Consider the following 20110-nt stretch of genomic DNA (forward strand, 5'->3'; position numbering starts at 1 on the left):
AATCTATAAGTATCTCTCTTTTTGCTCTTGCACATCTCCTTCTGAAGAACAGCCATTCTTAGCTTTTATGCCCTTTTAAAATACCATATTTGTTTTTCTGACAATGCACAACATCCCCAACCCTACTGGCCCCATATATAGGCCTAACGTGTTTCTGTCCAAGCTGAATATTGTAACATGTCACAGGTTCATTGTTAAAATGGGTTTTTGCATGCAAAACTGGGAAACTGAATTGAATTTATTGAAAAAAAAAACAAAAAATATATAACTATTTCATAAAATTTAATGTTTTACATACAACATAAAAACAACACCTCAACTCAGTCTCCCCTGTAAGGCTCTATGGCCAGGAAAAAACAGGGGAGAAAAAAAAAGTTCATCCCTCATTTTTTTTTTTAAATAACACACTCACAACACAAACCCAAATAATCCCTCCCCTTAAAAAAAAAAAAAAAAAAAAAAAAATTCAAGCTAGGCAGGTACATGATTAAACCTTTACAAATAAACAACATACCCAATCTGGATACATTAATTCCTTGAAAAACTGGGTAAATCTTAATTATTGGCAAGAAATTTTGTAACATACTTTTTAAAGATCCCAAACAAGTGGCAGCCCTGTGCAGACTCTGGTAGAGTGTTCCAAATCATGTTACAAGCTATCAGAGGATTAAAGTCAGATCGTATTGACAGAGTATAAGGCATCTCTAAATTATTGGAAATGCAGAAATAATAAGTTGCTCAGAAATAAAAGATATATTTCTACATAGGACATTAGTAAGCTAGAAATGTAACCTCAAAAAAACTGAAAGAAGCACAAGACAGAAAATAAAGAGATCTCAAGTCAAGTAATGGTTTAAGTAGGGAACAATTAGTATCCTGTATAAGAGTCTTTTCTTTGTCACATAGTTTTGAAAGTGGCTTCAGTGACAAGGGAACAGTTGAAATCTAAGTAATGGAACAGTATGAAACACAAGGCAGAAATAGGCTGTAGAATATGATTCTAAGAATTGACCCTGGAATAGAGTGTTTCAGTTTTTTAAGTATCCCAAGGCTTCTGGAGACTTTCAATTTAATAAGGTCAATATAATTCTTGAAGTAAAGATTCTCATTAAGCAAGATGCCTAGGAATTAAATGCATTGATCCTTAGGTCTATTAAGGAAACCTCTTGATACATGCATTTCACTTAAACCAGAACAAACTCTTGAAACTCTTGAGGAAATAAGAAAACATGACTTTCCACAATTTAATACAAGATAACTAATATCAAACCATTGAGTAGCTCTTTCAAAAAGAGTGATCATGTTTGAACAGATATTGGACCCAGTTCTACCAGCTGTGCCAAAAGTAGCCTACTGTCATCTGCAAAAGCTATAAGTGCATCAGAAGCTTTTTAGAAACTTTTTTAAATATTTCTATATCACTAAGAGATAGAGGGCTACAAACATCAGAATTGACTTTAGAAGGACAATTTATGTCATGGGAAGATGTTTTTGAAATCTCCCTTCGCCCCAACCACAAAATTTTCCCAAATTATACTTTAGAAGTTTTTTTAAATATTTCTAGAGCGCCAAGACATAGAGCGCTACAAACAACAGAATCAACTTTAGGGGACATATTATGTTATGGGAAGATGTTTTTGAAATCCCCCTTCCCCCCAAACTCAAAATTTTCCAAAATTCTACTTTAGAAGAATTTTTAAATATTTCTAAAGCGCTATGGCATAGAGCGCTACAAACATGAGAATGGACTTTAGAGGACAAGTTATGTCATGGGAAGATGTTTTTGAAATCCCCCTTCCCCCCAAACTCAAAATTTTCCAAAATTTTACTTTAGAAGCTTTTAAAATATTTCTAAAGGACTTATACATAGAGGGCTAAAAGCATCAGAATCGACTTCAGATGACATGTTATATCACGGGAAGATGTTTTTAAAATCCCCCTTCCTTCCAGACTAAAAAATTCTTAAAATTCTACTCTAAAATCTTTTTAAATATTTCCAAAGCACTAACAGATAGTGCGCTAAAAACATCAGAATCGACTTTAGAGGCCTCAAAATTTTTTTAAATCCCTCTTCACCCCAAACTCAAAATTTTCCAAAATTCTACTTTAGAAGCTTTTTTTAATATTTCTAAAGCGCTAAGACAAAGAGCGCTACAAACATCAGAATCGACTTTAGAGGACAAGTTATGTCATGGGAAGATGTTTTTGAAATCCCCCTTTGCCCTAAACTCAAAATTTTACTTTAGAAGCTTTTTTAATATTTCTAAACCACTAATAGATAGAGCGCTACAAACATCAGAATCAACTTTAGAGGACTAATTATGTATTGGGAAGATGTTCTTAAAATCCCCCTTCCCCCCAAACTCAAAATTTTCCAAAATTCTACTTTAGAAGCTTTTTTAAATATTTCTAAAGCGCTAAGACATAGAGCGCTACAAACATCAGAATCGACTTTAGAGGACAATTTATGTCACGGGAAGATGTTTTTGAAAGCCCCCTTTGCCCCATACTCAAAATTTTCCAAAATTCTACTTTAGAGGCTTTTTTAAATATTTCTAAATTGCTAAGACATAGAGCACTAAAAACATCAGAATCAACTTTAGAGGACAAGTTATGTCATGGGGAAATGTTTTTGAAATCCCCCTTCCCCCCAAATTCAAAATTTTCTAAAATTCTACTCTAGAAGCTTTTTAAATATTTCCAAAGCACTAACAGATCGCGCGCTAAAAAAAATCAGAATCGACTTTAGAGGCCAAATTAATTCTACAATAATTCCCCCTTCCCCCCAAACTCAAAATTTTTTTTAAATCCCCCTTCCAAAATTTTACTTTAGAAGCTTTTAAAATATTTCTAAAGCACTAATAGATAGAGTGCTAAAAGCATCAGAATCGACTTCAGAGGACATGTTATATCACGGGAAGAGGTTTTTGAAATCCCCCTTCCCCCCAAACTCAAAATTTTCTAAAATTCTACTCGAGAAGCTTTTCAAATCAAGGAGTCACACTTGTGCCTCTATAACGAGGCGACCCACCACAATGTTAAGCGATTTCAGGTCCTAGAGGTCGCAGAGAGACGGCGGCAATCGTATTTTGTAGCCCAAACTCAATCTTAGAAACTTGCAAAATTTCATCCTCCTCCGACTTTATCTTCATGGGGTAAACTGGGCCGGAAGTTTCGACCCTCCCACCACAGCCCCCTTTAACGTTGCCCGATTGGGCTAAAATTTAGAAGGTAAGCTTTCCTAGGGCCCGGGAGCTTATCATCGAAACTTCAGCTTAATCCAATCACTGCTTCCCTGTTTTCAAAAAACCAAATATAGCCAATTAAACTACATTTGTTTTTTTTTATTATCCACGCCTACAGGCCACAGTTGGCCACTGATCCAGGTGAATGAATACTCATTCGAAGCAGAATTTGACCTGTTAGGGACTTTTGATATTTTCAGACCGAAAATATTATCCCCCGAATTTACATTTACGAAAAACCTCGTTTTCCTATATTAGCCCATGTTAATTTTTCCCACCACAACCCCCCCCCCTTTAACGTTGTCTGATCGGGCTGAAATTTAGAGGATAAGCTTTCCTGGGGGCTGGGAGCTTATCCTCGAAATTTCAGCTCAATCTGATCACTCCTTCCCTGTTTTCCAAAAACCACATATCAAGATTTTTGGGAATTTGCTTGCGTCGAAAATAGCTTCAAATTGCTAAACAACAATTACTATTGTGTTTGTATAGTCCAGCGGCTGAGACTCCAGACTTTCAGGCAGAAAACCCGAGTCCGATTCACAATCAGAGCAACTTTTTATATACTTGAAAAGAAACTCAGTTTCTTTTTTAAATTATTTGAAAAAAATTACGTTTTCTAAAGAGTTAAAGAAGCTGAGTTACAAGGTCGACCCTTAAAACGTAAAGGGATTAGGAGGCACAGTTGGGGGGCTGTTAAAGAGGGTGAGTCACAAGTTCGAACCTTAAAACGTATAGGGATTAGGAGGCACCCTGTACGACGTGATTTGAGTATTCAGGAATTAAAAGCCTTAAGACAAGAATGTTCAAGAGCGGGGGTTTGGGGGCGGCAGCCCCCCAACTTTAACTCCTGACACGATCAGCTAACAGTTAGTCAAGCAATAATAAGTAATAAACTGTACAAAAACGTGCAGAAATTATTTGAAAAAAACTACGTTTTCTAAATAGTTAAAGAGGCTGAGTTACAAGGTCGAACATTAAAACGTACAGTGATTAGTAGGCACAGTTTGGGGGCTACCGTCCCCCCAACCCCCCTCTTTCGCATCATTTAAATATAAAAAAAAATTTCTTTAAACTGAAAGTAAGGAGCGACATTAAAACTTAAAACGAACAGAAATTATTCCGTATATGAAAGAGGCTGTGCCCTCCTCAACGCCTCGCTCTTTACGCTAAAGTTTTTATTGTTTAAAAAAAGAGTTGTGAGAAAGTCAAACTTTAGCGTAAAGAGCGAGGCGTTGAGGAGGGCACAGCCTCTTTCATATACGGAATAATTTCTGTTCGTTTTAAGTTTTAATGTCGCTCCTTACTTTCAGTTTAAAGAAATTTTTTTTTATATTTAAAGGCTGCGAAAGCGGGGGTTTGGGGGTGGTAGCCCCCCAACTGTGCCTCCTAATCCCTGTACGTTTTAAGGTTCGACCTTGTAACTCAGCCTCTTTAACTCTTTAGAAAACGTAGTTTTTTTCAAATAATATTTCCAAAGCACTAACAGATAGAGTGCTAAAAACATCAGAATCGACTTTAGAGGCCAAATTAGTTCTACAATAATTCCCCCTTCCCCCAAACTCAAAATTTTTTGAAATCCCCCTTCACCCCAAACTCAAAATTTTCCAAAATTCTACTTTAGAAGCTTTGTTAGACATTTGTAAGGCACTAAGACATAGACCGCTACAAACATCTGAATTGACTTAAGAGGACAAGTTATGTCACAAGTAGTTCTTTTTGAAATCCCTTCTCCCCCGAAACTCAAAATTTTTCAAAATTTTACTTTCAAAGCTTTTTTAAATATTTCTAAAGCGCTAAGACATAGAGGGCTACGAACATCAGAATCAACTTTAGGGGACAAAGTATGTTATGGAAAGAAGTTTGTGAAATCCCCCTTCCTCCAAAACTCAAAATTTTCCAAAATTCTACTTTAGAAGCTTTTTTAAATATTTCTAAAGCGCTATGACATAGAGTGCTACAAACATCAGAATTGACTTTAGAAGACAAATTATGTTGTGGGAAGATGTTTTTGAAATCCCTTCCCCCCAAACTCAAAATTTTCCAAAATTTTACTTTAGAAGCTTTTTTAAATATTTCTAAAGCACTAAGACATAGAGCACTAAAACATCAGAATCGGCTTTAGAGAGCAAGTTATGTTATGGGAAGATGTTCTTGAAATCCCCTTTCGCCCCAAACTCAAAATTTTACAAAATTATACTTCAGAAGCTTTTTTAAATATTTCTAAAGCACTAAGACATAGAGCGCAACAAACAGGAGAATTGACTTTAAAGGAAAATTTGTGTCATGGGAAGATGTTTTTGGAATCCCCCTACAACCCAAACTCAAAATTTCCAAAAATTCTACTTTAGAAGCTTTTTTAGATATTTCTAAAGCGCTAAGACATAGAGCGCTACAAACAACAGAATCGACGGTAGAGGACAAATTATGTTATGGGAAGTTGTTTTTGAAATCCCCCTTCCCCCCAAACTCAAAATTTTTCAAAATTTTACTTTAGAAGCTTTTTTAAATATTTCTAAAGCGCTCAGACATAGAGGGCTACGAACATCAGAATCAACTTTAGGGGACAAAGTATGTTATGGAAAGAAGTTTGTGAAATCCCCCTTCCTCCAAAACTCAAAATTTTCCAAAATTCTACTTTAGAAGCTTTTTTTAATATTTCTAAAGCACTATGACATAGAGCGCTACAAACATCTGACTCGACTTTAGAGGACAAGTTATGTCATGGGAAGATGTTTTTGAAATCCCTTCCCCCCAAACTCAAAATTTTCCAAAATTTTACTTTAGAAGCTTTTTAAAGTATTTCTAAAGTACTAAGACAGAGAGCACTACAAACATCAGAATCAACTTTAGAGGACAAAGTATGCAATGAGAAGATGTTCTTAAAATCCCCCTTCCCCCAAACTAAAAATTTTCCAAAATTCTACTTCACAAGCTTTTTAAATATTTCTAAAGCACTAAGACATATATCGCTACAAGCATCAGGATCGACTTTAGAGGACAAGTTATTTTACGGGAAGATGTTTTTGAAATCCCACTTCCCCCCATACTCAACATTTTACAAAATTTTACTTTATAAGATTTTTTAAATATTTCTAAAGTGATAAGACATAGAGTGCTACAAACATCAAAATTGGCTTTAGAGGACAAATTATGTCACGGGAAGATGTTTATGAAATCCCTCTTCCCCCAAAACTCAAAATTTTACAAAACTATAATTTAGAAGCTTTTTCAAATGTTTCTAAAGCGCTAAGACATATAGCGCTACAAACATCAGAATTGACTTTAGAGGACAACTTATGTCATGGGAAGATGTTTTTGAAATCCCCCTTCCCCCCAAACTCAAAATTTTCCAAAATTTTACTTTAGAAGCTTTTTTAAATATTTTTAGAGCGCTAAGACATAGAGCGCTACAAACAACAGAATCTACTTTAGGGGACATATGATGTTATGGGAAGATGTTTTTGAAATCCCCCTTCCCCCCAAACTCAAAATTTTCCAAAATTATACTTTAGAAGATTTTTTAAATATTTGTAGAGTGCTAAGAAATAAAGCACTACAAACATCAGATTGGACTTTAGAGGACAAATTATGTCATGGGAAGATGTTTTTGAAATCCCCCTTCCCCCCAAACTCAAAATTTTCCAAAATTTTACTTCAGAAGCTTTTTTAAATATTTGTAAAGCGCTAAGACATAGAGCACTACAAACATCAGAATCGACTTTAGAGGACAAATAATGTCATGGGAAGACTTTTTGAAAGCCCCCTTCCCCCCAAACTCAAAATTTTCAAAAATTCTACTTTAGAAGCTTTTAAAATATTTCTAAAGCACTAATAGATAGAGTGCTAAAAGCATCAGAATCGACTTCAGAGGACATGTTATATCACGGGAAGAGGTTTTTTAAATCCTCTTTCCCCCCAGACTCAAAATTTCCTAAAATTCTACTTTGAAAGCTTTGTAAATATTTCCAGAGCACTGACAGATAGTACGCTAAAAACATCAGAATCAACTTTAGAAGCCAAATTAATTCTACAATAATTCCCCCTTCCCCTAAACTCAAAATTTTTTTAAATCCCTCTTCACCCCAAACTCAAAATTTTCAAAAATTCTACTTTATAAGGTTTTTTAAATATTTGTAAAGCTCTATGACTTACAGTACTAAAAACAACATACTTGAGATTAGAGAACAAGTTATTTTATGAGAACATGTTCTTGAAATACTTTTCCGCCCAAAACTCAAAATTTTCCAAAATTTTACTTTAGAAACTTTTTTAAATATTTTTAGAGCACTAAGACATAGAGGGCTACGAACATCAGAATCAACTTTAGGGGACAAAGTATGTTATGGAAAGAAGTTTGTGAAATCCCCCTTCCTCCAAAACTCAAAATTTTCCAAAATTCTACTTTAGAAGCTTTTTTAAATATTTCTAAAGCGCTATGACATAGAGCGCTATGACATTGAGCGCTACAAACATCAGAATCGACTTTAGAGGACAAGTTATGTCATGGGAAGATGCTTTTGAAATCCCTTCCCACCAAACTCAAAATTTTCCAAAATTTTACTTTAGAAGCTTTTTTAAATATTTCTAAAGCACTAAGACATAGAGCACTACAAACATCAGAATCGACTTTAGAGGACAAATTATGTTATGGGAAGATGTTCTTGAAATCCCCCTTCCCCCCAAACTCAGAATTTTCCAAAACTCTACTTTAGAAGTTTTTTAAATATTACTAAAGCGCTAAGACATATAGCGCTACAAACATCAGAATTGACTTTAGAGGACAAGTTATGTCATGGGAAGATGTTTTTGAAATCCCCCTTCCCCCCAAACTCAAAATTTTCCAAAATTTTACTTTAGAAGCTTTTTTAAATATTTTTAGAGCGCTAAGACATAGAGCACTACAAACATCAGAATCGGCTTTAAAGGACAACATATGTTATTGGAAGATGATTTGAAAATCCCTTTTCCCCCCAACTCAGAATTTTCCAAAATTCAACATTAGAAGCTTTTTTAAATATTTATACAGCGCTAAGACATAGAGCGCTACAAACGTGAGAATCGACTTTAGAGGACAAGTTATGGCATGAGAAGATGTTTTTGAAATCCTCCTTCGCCCCAAACTCAAAATTTTCCAAAATTTTACTTTATAAGCTTTTTTAAACATTTCTAAAGTGCTAATAGATAGAGCACTACAAACATTAGAATAGACTTTAGTGGACATATAATGTTATGGGAAGATGTTCTTGAAATCCCCCTTCCCCCCAAACTCAAAATTTTCCAAAATTCTACTTTAGAAGAATTTTTAAATATTTCTAAAGCGCTAAGACATAGAGCACTACAAACATCAGAATCGACTTTAGAGGACAAATAATGTCATGGGAAGACTTTTTGAAAGCCCCCTTCCCCCCAAACTCAAAATTTTCAAAAATTCTACTTTAGAAGCTTTTAAAATATTTCTAAAGCACTAATAGATAGAGTGCTAAAAGCATCAGAATCTACTTTAGAGGACACTTTATGTCATGGGGAGAGGTTTTTGAAATCCCCCTTCCCCCCAAACTCAAAATTTTCTAAAATTCTTCTCTAGAAGCTTTTTAAATATTTCCAAAGCACTAACAGATAGCGCGCTAAAAAACATCAGAATTGACTTTAGAGGCCAAATTCCCCCTTCCCCCAAACTCAAATTTTTTTTGAAATCCCCCTTCACCCCAAACTCAAAATTTTCCAAAATTTTACTTTAGAAGCTTTTTTAAATATCTCTTGGGCGCTAAGACATAGAGCGCTACAAACATCAGAATCGACTCTAGAGGACAAGTTATGTCCTGAGAAGATGCTTTTGAAATCCCCCTTTGCCCCAAACTCAAAATTTTCCAAAATTCTACTTTAGAAGCTATTTTAATATTCCTAAAGCACTAATAGATAGCGCGCTACAAACATCAGAATCAACTTTAGAGGCCAAATTAATTCTACAATAATTCCCCCTTCCCCCCAAACTCGAAATTTTTCAAAATTCCACTTAAGAAGCTTTTTTAAATATTTCTAAAGTGCTAAGACATAGAGCGCTACAAACATCAGAATCAACTTTAGAGGACAAGTTATGTCATGGGAAGATGTTTTTGTAATACCCATTACCCATTGAATTCTTCTTCTAATTCACAGCAGGCGGGCTATTCAGTTGGTACTATTTAGCCCTCTTCTTTTTGCTTCACTCTGTGGGCTACAGAGCTACTGTCTTGGTTGTCTCTTATTTATTAGATATTCTCAGATATCTTTCAGTAGATCTTTTGACTCAAGGAGTTCAAATATAAGACGATAGATATAGATTTCTGTGCTCTGTCTGCAGGTATAGTTGGCTAAGCTCTTGGCTGATAGTGAGATTTTGTGGTGTTTGAAGTATTTTAACAGTTTAGAAATCAAGGTATGTTTTGCAGACGTCAGCATATTACATTCAAATAGGCAATGGTAAATTGTTTCATTATTAATATTACAATGCCTGCAAAGAGGGGACAGGGGAATTGAACCACTTGAATTAGAAAGCTTATATGAGAATTCAAGGAAATTTAGTCTATTTGTTCCAGAACGAATTCTATGATAAATTTTAGAAAGATAATTATTGGGAAAGGGGGAAAGGATAGGATTAATCTTATTAAAATTAATATCTGATAGCCTCCATCGGAAAATATCTCTAATTGGGATTGGTCTCACACTTGGCTGGTCAATATTTATAGGATTTTTTGCTATTTTATCGATCTGATGATTACCACTTATACCAGAGTGGCTAGGAATATACTGAAGATAAGTTCTTATGCCACTTAAATCAAGATTATCTATAATACCAAGACAATGATAAGAGTAAATATCCAGCTTATACTGAGGAGCTGAAGACAGCAACTCAAGGCTTGATAAAGACTCAGAATAAACTATAATATTATTTGAATTAGCGATCAAGGGTTATTTTCCATAAGGTGTTCTAATGCCATGATTATGGCATTTAACTCTGCAGACATTATATATACATTATTATATAATCTCTCACCCATTGCAATTTTCAGGTGAGGAAGGCCTTCTCATTCATTTTGGACCCATCAACAAATATTTGGAAATGGTTTTTATAAGTAATTGTATTAAGTTCAGCAAATTTTTTCTGGACAAAAGCAATGGGGGTTAAATCTTTAGTCCACTTTGAGAAATCAGTATTTATTATGGGGATTGACCAATTCCATGGAGGGGATTGGGGGAAAGTAGGTGCAATAGACTTTACGGGTACAGGGAACTTCTTCTGAATATTGGCATACTCATCTGCTATGCCTCTATACATGGCTGGATTTCTTAACCAATTATGTAGGGTGTGTGAGCTATTTGATTCAATTATTGTAAGATGTTTTGTCAAGAGAAAGCTACGTCTCTCTCTTATTGTTGTTAATCCACTCCATAAGCAGAAACTTGGTGATTGTGTGTTTCATCAGACCAAACATGACATGTATTTCATCGTTGTGTAGTGCCTAATATTTTGGTCTCTGCGTCTTTGCAAACGGACCATAGATAATGAGCCCATAGGCATTTTGGGGTCTTCTATGTGGTTTATAAAATCGAAGTACGGTTTTCCCTTTAGTTCTGCAGGGTGTGGAAAGAAGTCTTCTGAGTATAATTGTTTTTCTATAGCATTTTTATTGTGTTTGAAATATGGAGGTGGAAATTAAGTTTCTGGTCAAGCATGAGACCTAGGTAATTAATTCGATTATTTTATGGAATAGTTGTTCTATTTATAGTTAGTCTTGAAATAACATGATTTCTCTTTTGGTCAAATTGGATTATTTTTGACTTGGTAGGTGCAATGGGTAAATCTGAATGTTGAGAGAATTTTTAAAATTGGAAAAGTGACTTTTGCAGCTTTGACTCTGCATTCTCAAAGGTGTTGCCAGATGACCATAGTACCAGATCATCAGCATATTGTAGATTCGTGCGGGGGAGATTCATGTCCCAGAGATACAGGGCAAAAAGGAGGCAGCTGAGGACTGCTCCCTGAGGAAGGCCTTTGGTTAATGTCTTTTGGGGTGAAGAGGCTGAACTTCGTAATTCTATGACAGATTTTATAAAAAAAAAAAAAATACTAGCTTGGGGGGTAGTCAAAAGGTTTGCAAGTTTAATTTAAAAGATTTGTTGCCTTAAATTGTCGCATATCTTTTCTAAATTTAGGAAAGCTAGAAGTAAGACATTATTTTTGAAGATGATTTATTCTTAGCATTTATTAATAATACGAAAACGTTTGTTGCGGAGTGGTGTTTCCTGCAGAAAGTGTGGGTGCGACGGATTATATTATTTTTTTCGACAAACCAGAGGAGTCAGTAATAGATAATTTTCTCCATTATTTTCCCCATCACAGGAGTAATCATTATGGGCCTATAGGACTCAGGGTTATTTTTGGGTTTATTTTTCTTTAGGATTGGTAAAAGGGACGAACATTTCCAGATATTGGGGAACATAGATGAAGCCCAAGCATGATTATAACAATTTAGAAGTTCTTGTTTGTATAAAGGGGTGAGATTCTTTATCCATGTAGGGTGTATATTGTCATAGCTGCCGATAGTCTTGGTCCCAATATGATGTATTGCATTGTTCATTTCCTGGATTGAAAATGGGCTGATTATATACTCGGATCCTGGGCGAGGTTGGTAACTTGGGTTCATAGGAATTGGGGGTATTTTGCTACAATTGTTTGATGTTAGCTTATTAACAAAAAGAGTGGCAAATAGCTTAGCTTTTTCATTATCATTGTCATAATGGGTATTATTATGTATAAGCTCATACAGAAGTGGGTAGGGGGAAGTTTTTTCCCCACAGATGTGGCTCATGACTTTATGTATAATTGGCTCATGTGTTTCTCTGGAGAGATTATTTGCAAAATTGTTCCAGTAGTTATATTTAGCATTTATTATGGTCCTTTTTGGATTAGATTCTGCTTGTAATTTTTTTAAATATGTAGTAGGTGATGGTTTATTTAAGAATGTTCTCCAAGCTGCCTTTTTTGTTCTCTATTTATGTTGGCACTCATTTGTCCACCATGCTTTAGGAATATGTTTAGGGAAGGTATTCCTGGGCGTTGTCCTGGGGATAGCATGATTAGATGTATTTGTTTGTAAAGATGCCGAAGCTTTCGTGTGTGTGTCAGCAGTTGAATTTGAAATATATGAAGTAGGGGTGAAAGTTGTTATTTCCATCAATTAACTTATTTTGAAATATAGGCAAATTTTTTTCAGGATTAATATATCTGGAGGTATGTGGTAGGGTTTCAGCAGGTTTGTTTAGGGAGCAAACTATGGCAAAATGGTCAGTACATAGACTATCAATTTTATTTATATAAATTTTATTCAAAATATTTACAGACACAATTTGTTGGTCAATTGTAGAGGAACTGCTACTTTTGGGATTGAAATATATATTCAGATTTCGAGGGGTAGCAACAGCTAATTCAATATTATTTGAAGTCGTGTGCTCAATGAACTTACCAGCTTCTTTTGCTGGTTTATTCCCCCACAAAAGGCAGTGGGCATTAAAGTCTCCTCAAATAATAATATTTTTCAACATATTAGAATTATCTATATAGCTGAAGAAATCCATGGCATCTATAGTTTGGCCATTAGGGTTACCAAAGCTTATAATGTAAGTTTTTGTATTGTTCAGCCAAACACTGATACCAATTGTATCAACATCATTTACAAAATCCGGAAAGTTGATGCCACAGAATTTTATATTATTATTAACTATTAAAGCTACTCCACCTCCTTTTCTCTCTGATGATCTATCCTTTCTCAGGATAGTGTATCCCAGAGACTTAATTTGTTTATTTTGAGATAAATGAATTTACTGGAGGCAAGCAATATTGCTGAAATTATTATTCATAAAAGATATTAGTTAATTTAACTTATTTTCTGTAAGTGATCTTACGTTCCACTGGAGTATTGATATGTGTTGTGTTGTTGTTTTATTTTTCATATGACTGTGTATCAATGTTTAGCTTTGTTAATAGTAGAACAAGATCTGTTTTTGCTTGAATGAGCATATGATTAGGGATGTAGATTTTTGCCAATTCAGCAATGATTTTTGTTTTCTGTTGTTGTTGTATATTCATGGCCTGAACTGCATTGCAGTTTAGAATGAATAAGCATATATTTGGGGTTTGCATGTTTGGTTGTGCATCCAGTTTGTCAGTTAAGGGATTAGTACCTGGTAGTGTTTCTTGTTGGGAGGGGGTGCCCGGCCGACCTCAACTCACTAGTCAAGGAGGCGTGTTGGCTTGGTGATTCTTTCTGATAGAGATGTGAGCTGGGGGTTTAAAGGATGGTGTTTTGTAAGGAGTACTTGATGCATTGGGAGTGTTTGACTTGAGAGTTTTATCTGATTTCAATATAGGTTTTATTTGCTGTGATTGGGCAGCATTTGCTTCCATAGCTGCAAAAGGGTATGGAATGGCCTTCTCTGTTGCTTTTTAGAGTGTTAGTAGTGTTTTCTTATATGCAGGGCATTGTGATTTATTGATGGATTCCTGTGGGCCTTTAAAATTGATACATGTAGGCTGAGTGTTGTTGCAAGTTGTCAACTCTTTAGGATGGCAGCCTTTACAATTACTATAGGCTAGGAGAATTTCATTGCATTTATTTGTTGTGTGTCCCAGTTTCAGAAACTTCTGACACTGGATAGGCTTTGGCTTGGATTCCTTGTGCGGTTCGATTTGCCCAAATAGGAATAACTTTTCTAGGATATTAATTTTTTCCTTCAGTGTAAATAGGAAAGATCTACTTGTTTTTAATCCATTAGAGTTTTACCAGTTGAGTGACATCTTCTACAGGGATTGTGTTACCAGCCCTATCTGAGAGCACTTCTTTTAACTTCTGAATTGGTATTTCTAGGGGAACATTACATACTACTATTTTTGTTGGGGATTGTTTTGGGTTCCATTTAGATTAGATAATTGGGGTAATCAGAAGAGATTTTAGATTGAGTATTATATCAGCTGATTTCTGATCTTGGACAGCTATTAGTAAAGATCCATCACGGTGAATGTTAAGAGAAAACATTGATTTTAACATTTTTGAAAATTGCAACCCTTATTGTAGAAATCTTTGTTATTTCAAAGGGGGTATTTGGAGAGATATTCAGGTAAATTCCTAAGTTTTGGGAAGGATAATCTTGGAAAGCAGGAGGGGAAATACTTTTGATTGGGGATGTTTTTTTCCTTTTTTTGGAGCTCCTAGAAAGGACCTCTTGAAAGCCCTTATCATCTATAGTGACATTTGCTCCAACACTGATCATTGTCCTATTCTCAGAGTTTGAGCTCTCATGTGAGCTTTGTGATAGGGAGCTTGACCAGCCAGGATGGGGCAAAAATGGATCAATTTCATTAGTTTTTGGGGTGGGATCCAAAGGGACCTTTTTTTTAGGGGGAGTTCTTTGCATTGCCTTTTTGAATAAGCTTTAAGCTAAAAAGGAAACGATGTTAGTATTATTCCAGACCGTTTGTACTATACAGTGGGAAAAACGTCTTCGAAGGAAACACCAGAGTATGGGCCTGAGAAGGATTCTGAGCACGAGGAACTTAGTACAGCTTCTGATTAATCGAGACACTAATTCACAAGAAAGTTATTTTTAAAATTTCTTAAAGTGTTGTCTTAAAGTCCATTTTCCATTCCAGAATTTGTATTTACATTTTACCTTAATTGTCAGTTATCAGTTTCTTTATCTCTGGCTTTAGTTCTGAAAACGCAATTTCAGTTATTTGAGCAGAATTTTAAGCAATATCAATGTTACAAGTTATGTCATGGGAAAATATTTTTGAAATACCCATTACCCATTGAAATTTTGATAAAACAACATTTTACCTTAATTGTCAGTTATCAGTTTCTTTTTCTCTGGCTTTAGTTCTGAAAATCATTTGAGCAGAATTTTAAGCTATATCAATGTTTTATTTCCAAAATCTAGGAAATGTATTTTCATATATATCAAACCTTATAAGTTGGGATTGAGTAAAGTTTTGAAGCTGAAATAATTTTGTTGTACTTCATTTAAACAGAAGATCTATTTTGCAAGGTTCCATTGCTATAACTCAGAGATTTTTAAAGGTCATTCAAAGTTTTTGAAATCCTCCTTACCATTCATGCCATTCCCCCTTCATACTCTAAAATCTGGTTGATAATTTGAAATTTGAAAAGCCTTATTTTCCATGGGGGTATTTTTTTTGGGAGGGGGGGTATTTTCTGCAGGGAGGTTTTTTGGGGGGGGTTTTCCGGTGGATATTTTCCAAGAACCACAAATTTGATGGTATGAGTTTCATTAAAATCTTTGACTTTTAGGGGTTGTTTCCCCCTTTTACAAAACTCAGACAAATTTTTTAGAAAGGCAAATTATCAACCAGATTTTAGAGCATGATTCCAGTGCAACACATTGCAACGAAATGGTCAGCTTAGATTAGTATAAGCAGGGGCACTGTAAGCAGGTTGCTGACCACCGCCCTCTCCCTGCTATCAAATCCCCTTGCAGCTAACCTTTCCACCCGTGAAAGAAAATTTATATATAAGTTCCAGCATTTTTTACATATTTTAAATTGTGGATGTAAAAAAGAAAAGCAAAATTTTTCAACATTATAGGATTAAGCTATTTGAATATGTTTTACGTCTTTGTCTAACAAATACCCGTTTGTCTGGTTTGTTTGTCTAACAAATAACCGTTTGTCTGGTTTCCTTGTACAGTCTATAGCAGTGGGTTATTTATAATGCACAATTACCAAATAATCTATTTGTTTTGATAATTTTTTTTGGAAACCCCTTAACATTTTGATTTGGGTAACCACATAAAACATATTCAAATAGCTAATCCTAAAATGTTGAAAAATGTTGCTGTTCTTTTTTGCATCTGTGATTTAAAATATGTAAAAAATGCTGGAACTTATCTAAAAATTTTCTTTCGAGGGTGAAAAGGTTAGCTGCATTGGGATTTGATAGCAGGGGGAGGGCAGGGGTGGTGGTCAGCAAATATTTTAAAAGCTTCTAAAGTAGAATTTTTGAAAATTTTGAGTTTGGGGGGAAGGGGGATTTCAAAAACATCTTCCCATGACATAATTTGTCCTCTAAAGCCAAGTCTGATGTTTGTAGTGCTCTATGTCTTAGCACTTTACAAATATTTAAAAAAGCTTCTTAAGTAAAATTTTCAGTTTTGGGGGAAGGGGGATTTCAAAAACATCTTCCCATGACATAACTTGTCCTCTAAAGTTGATTCTGATGTTTGTAGCACTCTATGTCATAGCACTTTAGAAATATTTAAAAATTCTTCTAAAGTAGAATTTTGGAAAATTTTGAGTTTGGGGGGAAGGAGGATTTCAAAAACATCTTCCCATAACATAATATGTCCTCTAAAGTCGATTCTGTTGTTTGTAGTGCTCTATGTCTTAGCGCTCTAAAAATATTTAAAAAAGCTTCTAAAGTAAAATTGTGGAAAATTTTGAGTTTGGGGGGAAGGGGGATTTCAAAAACATCTTCCAATGACATAACTTGTCCTCTAAAGTCGATTCTGATGTTTGTAGCGCTCTGTCTTGGCACTTTAGAAATATTTGAAAAAGCTTCTAAAGTAGAATTTTGGAAAATTTTGAGTTTGGGGGGAAGGAGGATTTCAAGAACATCTCCCCATAACATAATTTGTCCTCTAAAGTTGATTCTGATATTTGTAGCACTCTATGTCTTAGTGCTTTAGAAATATTTAAAAAAGCTTCTAAAGTAAAATTTTGTAAAATTTTGAGTTTGGGGGGAAGGGGGATTTCAAAAACATCTTCCCATGAAATAACTTGTCCTCTAAAGTCGATTCTGATGTTAGTAGTGCTCTATGTCATAGCGCTTTAGAAATATTTAAAAAACCTTCTAAAGTAGAATTTTGGAAAATTTTGAGTTTGGGAGGAAGGGGGATTTTAAGAACATCTTCCCATAACATAATTTGTCCCCTAAAGTTGATTCTGATGTTTGTAGTGCTCTAAGAATATTCAAAAAAGCTTCTAAAGTAAAATTTTGGAAAATTTTGAGTTTGGGGGGAAGGGGGATTTCAAAAACATCTTCCCATGACATAACTTGTCCTCTAAAGTCAATTCTGATGTTAGTAGCACTCTATGTCTTAGTGCTTTAGAAATATTTAAAAAAGCCTCTAAAGTGAATTTTGGAAAATTTTGAGTTTGGGGCAAAGGGGGATTTCAAAAAAATTTTGAGTTAGGGGGAAGGGGGAAATATTGTAGAATTCATTTGGCCTCTAAAGTTGATTCTCATGTTTTTAGCGTGCTATCTGTTAGTGCTTTGGAAATATTTAAAAAGTTTCTAGAGTAGAATTTTAGAATATTTTGAGTTTGGGGGGAAGGGGGATTTCAAAAACATCTCCCCATGACATAACTTATCCTCTAAAGTTGATTCTGATGTTTGTAGCGCTCTATGTCTTAGTGCTTTAGAAATATTTAAAAAAGCCTCTAAAGTAGTATTTTGGAAAATTTTGAGTATGGGGCAAAGGGGGATTTCAAAAACATCTTCCTATAACATAATTTATCCTCTAAAGTTGATTCTGATGTTTGTAGTGCTCTATGTCTTAGCGCTTTAGAAATAATTAAAAAAGCTTCTAAAGTAGAATTTTGGAAAATTTTGAGTTTGGAGGGAAGGGGAATTTCAAGAACATCTTCCCATGACATAATTTGTCCTCTGACAGTTGATTCTGATGTTTGTTGTGCTCTATGTCTTAGCGCTTTAGAAATATTTAAAAAAGCTTATAAAGTAAAATTTTGGAAAATCTTGAGTTTAGGGGGAAGGGGGATTTCAAAAACATCTTCCCATAACATAATTTGTCCTCTGAAGTCAATTCTGATATTTTTAGCTCTCTATCTATTAGTGCTTTAGAAATATTTAAAAAGCTTATTAAGTAGAATTTTAGACATTTTTGAGTTTTGGGGATGGGGAATTTCAAAAACATCTTCCCATGACATAACTTGTCTTCTAAAGCCAATTCTGATGTTTGCAGCCCTCTATCAATTAGTGCTTTAGAAATATTTAAAAAGCTTCCAGAGTAGAATTTTAGAAAATTTTGAGTTTGGGGGGAAGGGGGATTTTAAAAACCTCTTTGCTTCATGAGAGCATGGACCTATAAAAATAAAAACATCTTCTCATAACATAATTTGTCCTCTAAAAACAATTTGGATTTCTTTACTGGTCTATCTCTTGTCAAATCCTTTCTTTAAATGGCTTATCAACACAGAGTTGCCTTCTACCCAATGGCACCTGGGTGCTACTGTTAAAGGGGTTATGATAAGCAAAGTTGTGACATCACAAACGGGTTTGATAAGCAATGTCAGCTATATAGTAAATAAGTTAAATGGATCATTAAATGAAAATAGGATTTTGGAATATATTTTAATGAACAAGGTTAAAAGCTGAAGTTGTGTAAGGTAAGCAGTGATTTATAATTATGATAGAAATATAGGATGAAATGTGGGTAAATATCTACCAAATCATATTATTGAGTTAGAAATAAAGTGAATACACCATTCGATGCCTTTTTTTATGCTGAATACAAATATAATAAGCATTTCTATCGGAAATGAATTTCAGCCCCCCCCTATATATACCAATTCAGGGTTAGGTTAGGTATAGCCTATATAGGGGGGGGGAGGGCTGAAATTCATTTCTGATAGAAATGCTTATTATATTTATAATCAGCATAAAAAAAAGGCATCAAATAGTGTATTCACTTTATTCCTAACTCAATAATATGATTTGGTAGATATTTACCAAAATGTGAGCTAAAACAACTAGTAATGTGCAGGAATTTACCATTGGCCTAGAGGGAGGATGGAGTGGAGGTAGGCACTTCAAAGTACCATCCCAGGACATACCTTAGCATGTAGATCCATCCCTGAAAGTTTCATTTTCCTAGCCCAACCCCTTTCCAAGATAGCCAAAAGTAACTAAAGTAGAATTTTACCCCTAAGCTCAAATTAAACTGACGGTTTGATTAACTCCAACAAGAATCATCAAGATCTTTGAAATAATTAATACTGCTTACGACTTTCGATTAGCTCCCGAAACTGTTCAGATCCTTTGCTCTTCTTTTTAAGAGCCAAGAGAACATAATTTCTGAGGTCTGGGTCAACACTCATTTTGAATTTTTAAAATTAGTGCTCAATATTCAACCAATGTTACCGACTATTAGTTCATGAATGTGTCCCTTCAGCATCCGAAAATGTGCCATTTTTATCTAAAACATGTCCGTCCAGAAATCTCAAAACTAGAGGTTATTTTTTTTACATTTGTGTTATTGACCAGAAGAAACTTTGTAAATGTCTTTCAAAGTGGCCAGTTAACATCAAACATAATCAAAATGAAAATATCCATATTAAACATTCTCACAAACTGACGTATTGAGAAAGCACAAAACCATATAAAAATTTGAATCCCTTAAGCTAAGTTCTCACTGCCCAGATTGCTGTTCTCACTGACCAGAAATCTGGTCAGATTTTCGTCTCCAGAATTCTGGCCAGATTTTTTTCCCAGATTTTACTGTTTTCTGACCAGATTTTTCGATCAGATCGAGTTTGATATTTTCTGGCCAGAAAAAAAATCTGGTCAGATTTTAGCCTTAAAAGTAGTTCAAAGCATGGTTGATGTAGCTGACGAACAAGCAGATATTTAAAGATCACTCAGAAAACGACAACCACCAACCAAGATCAAGGTAAAAAACTGAAGAAGCTGACTTCACAAGAATATTAGAGAAAAATTTGTTGGAGATACATGAGAAGGTGTAGATTAGTTCCCCCTGATAAAAACAACTTTTTTCTTACTGTATTTTATTTAGTC

General features: G+C 34.7%; 1 protein-coding gene across 1 annotated transcript in view; it reads right to left on the reverse strand.

Moving 5' to 3' along the window:
• Nucleotides 1-19418, reverse strand: part of Atg16 (Autophagy-related 16) — a 274634-nt gene extending 255216 nt beyond the window's left edge. The window contains exon 1 of the mRNA XM_089104133.1: nucleotides 19320-19418. Coding sequence (XP_088960259.1) covers nucleotides 19320-19413 — 94 coding nt within the window. The 5' untranslated portion in view covers nucleotides 19414-19418. The remainder of the gene's footprint in view (nucleotides 1-19319) is intronic.
• Between the last annotated feature and the right edge of the window lie 692 nt (nucleotides 19419-20110).

Source organism: Artemia sp. Qi Xiang Cuo, chromosome 18 (genome assembly GCF_049724085.1).
Source record: "Artemia sp. Qi Xiang Cuo chromosome 18, ASM4972408v1, whole genome shotgun sequence".
Lineage (NCBI taxonomy): Eukaryota > Metazoa > Arthropoda > Branchiopoda > Anostraca > Artemiidae > Artemia > Artemia sp. Qi Xiang Cuo.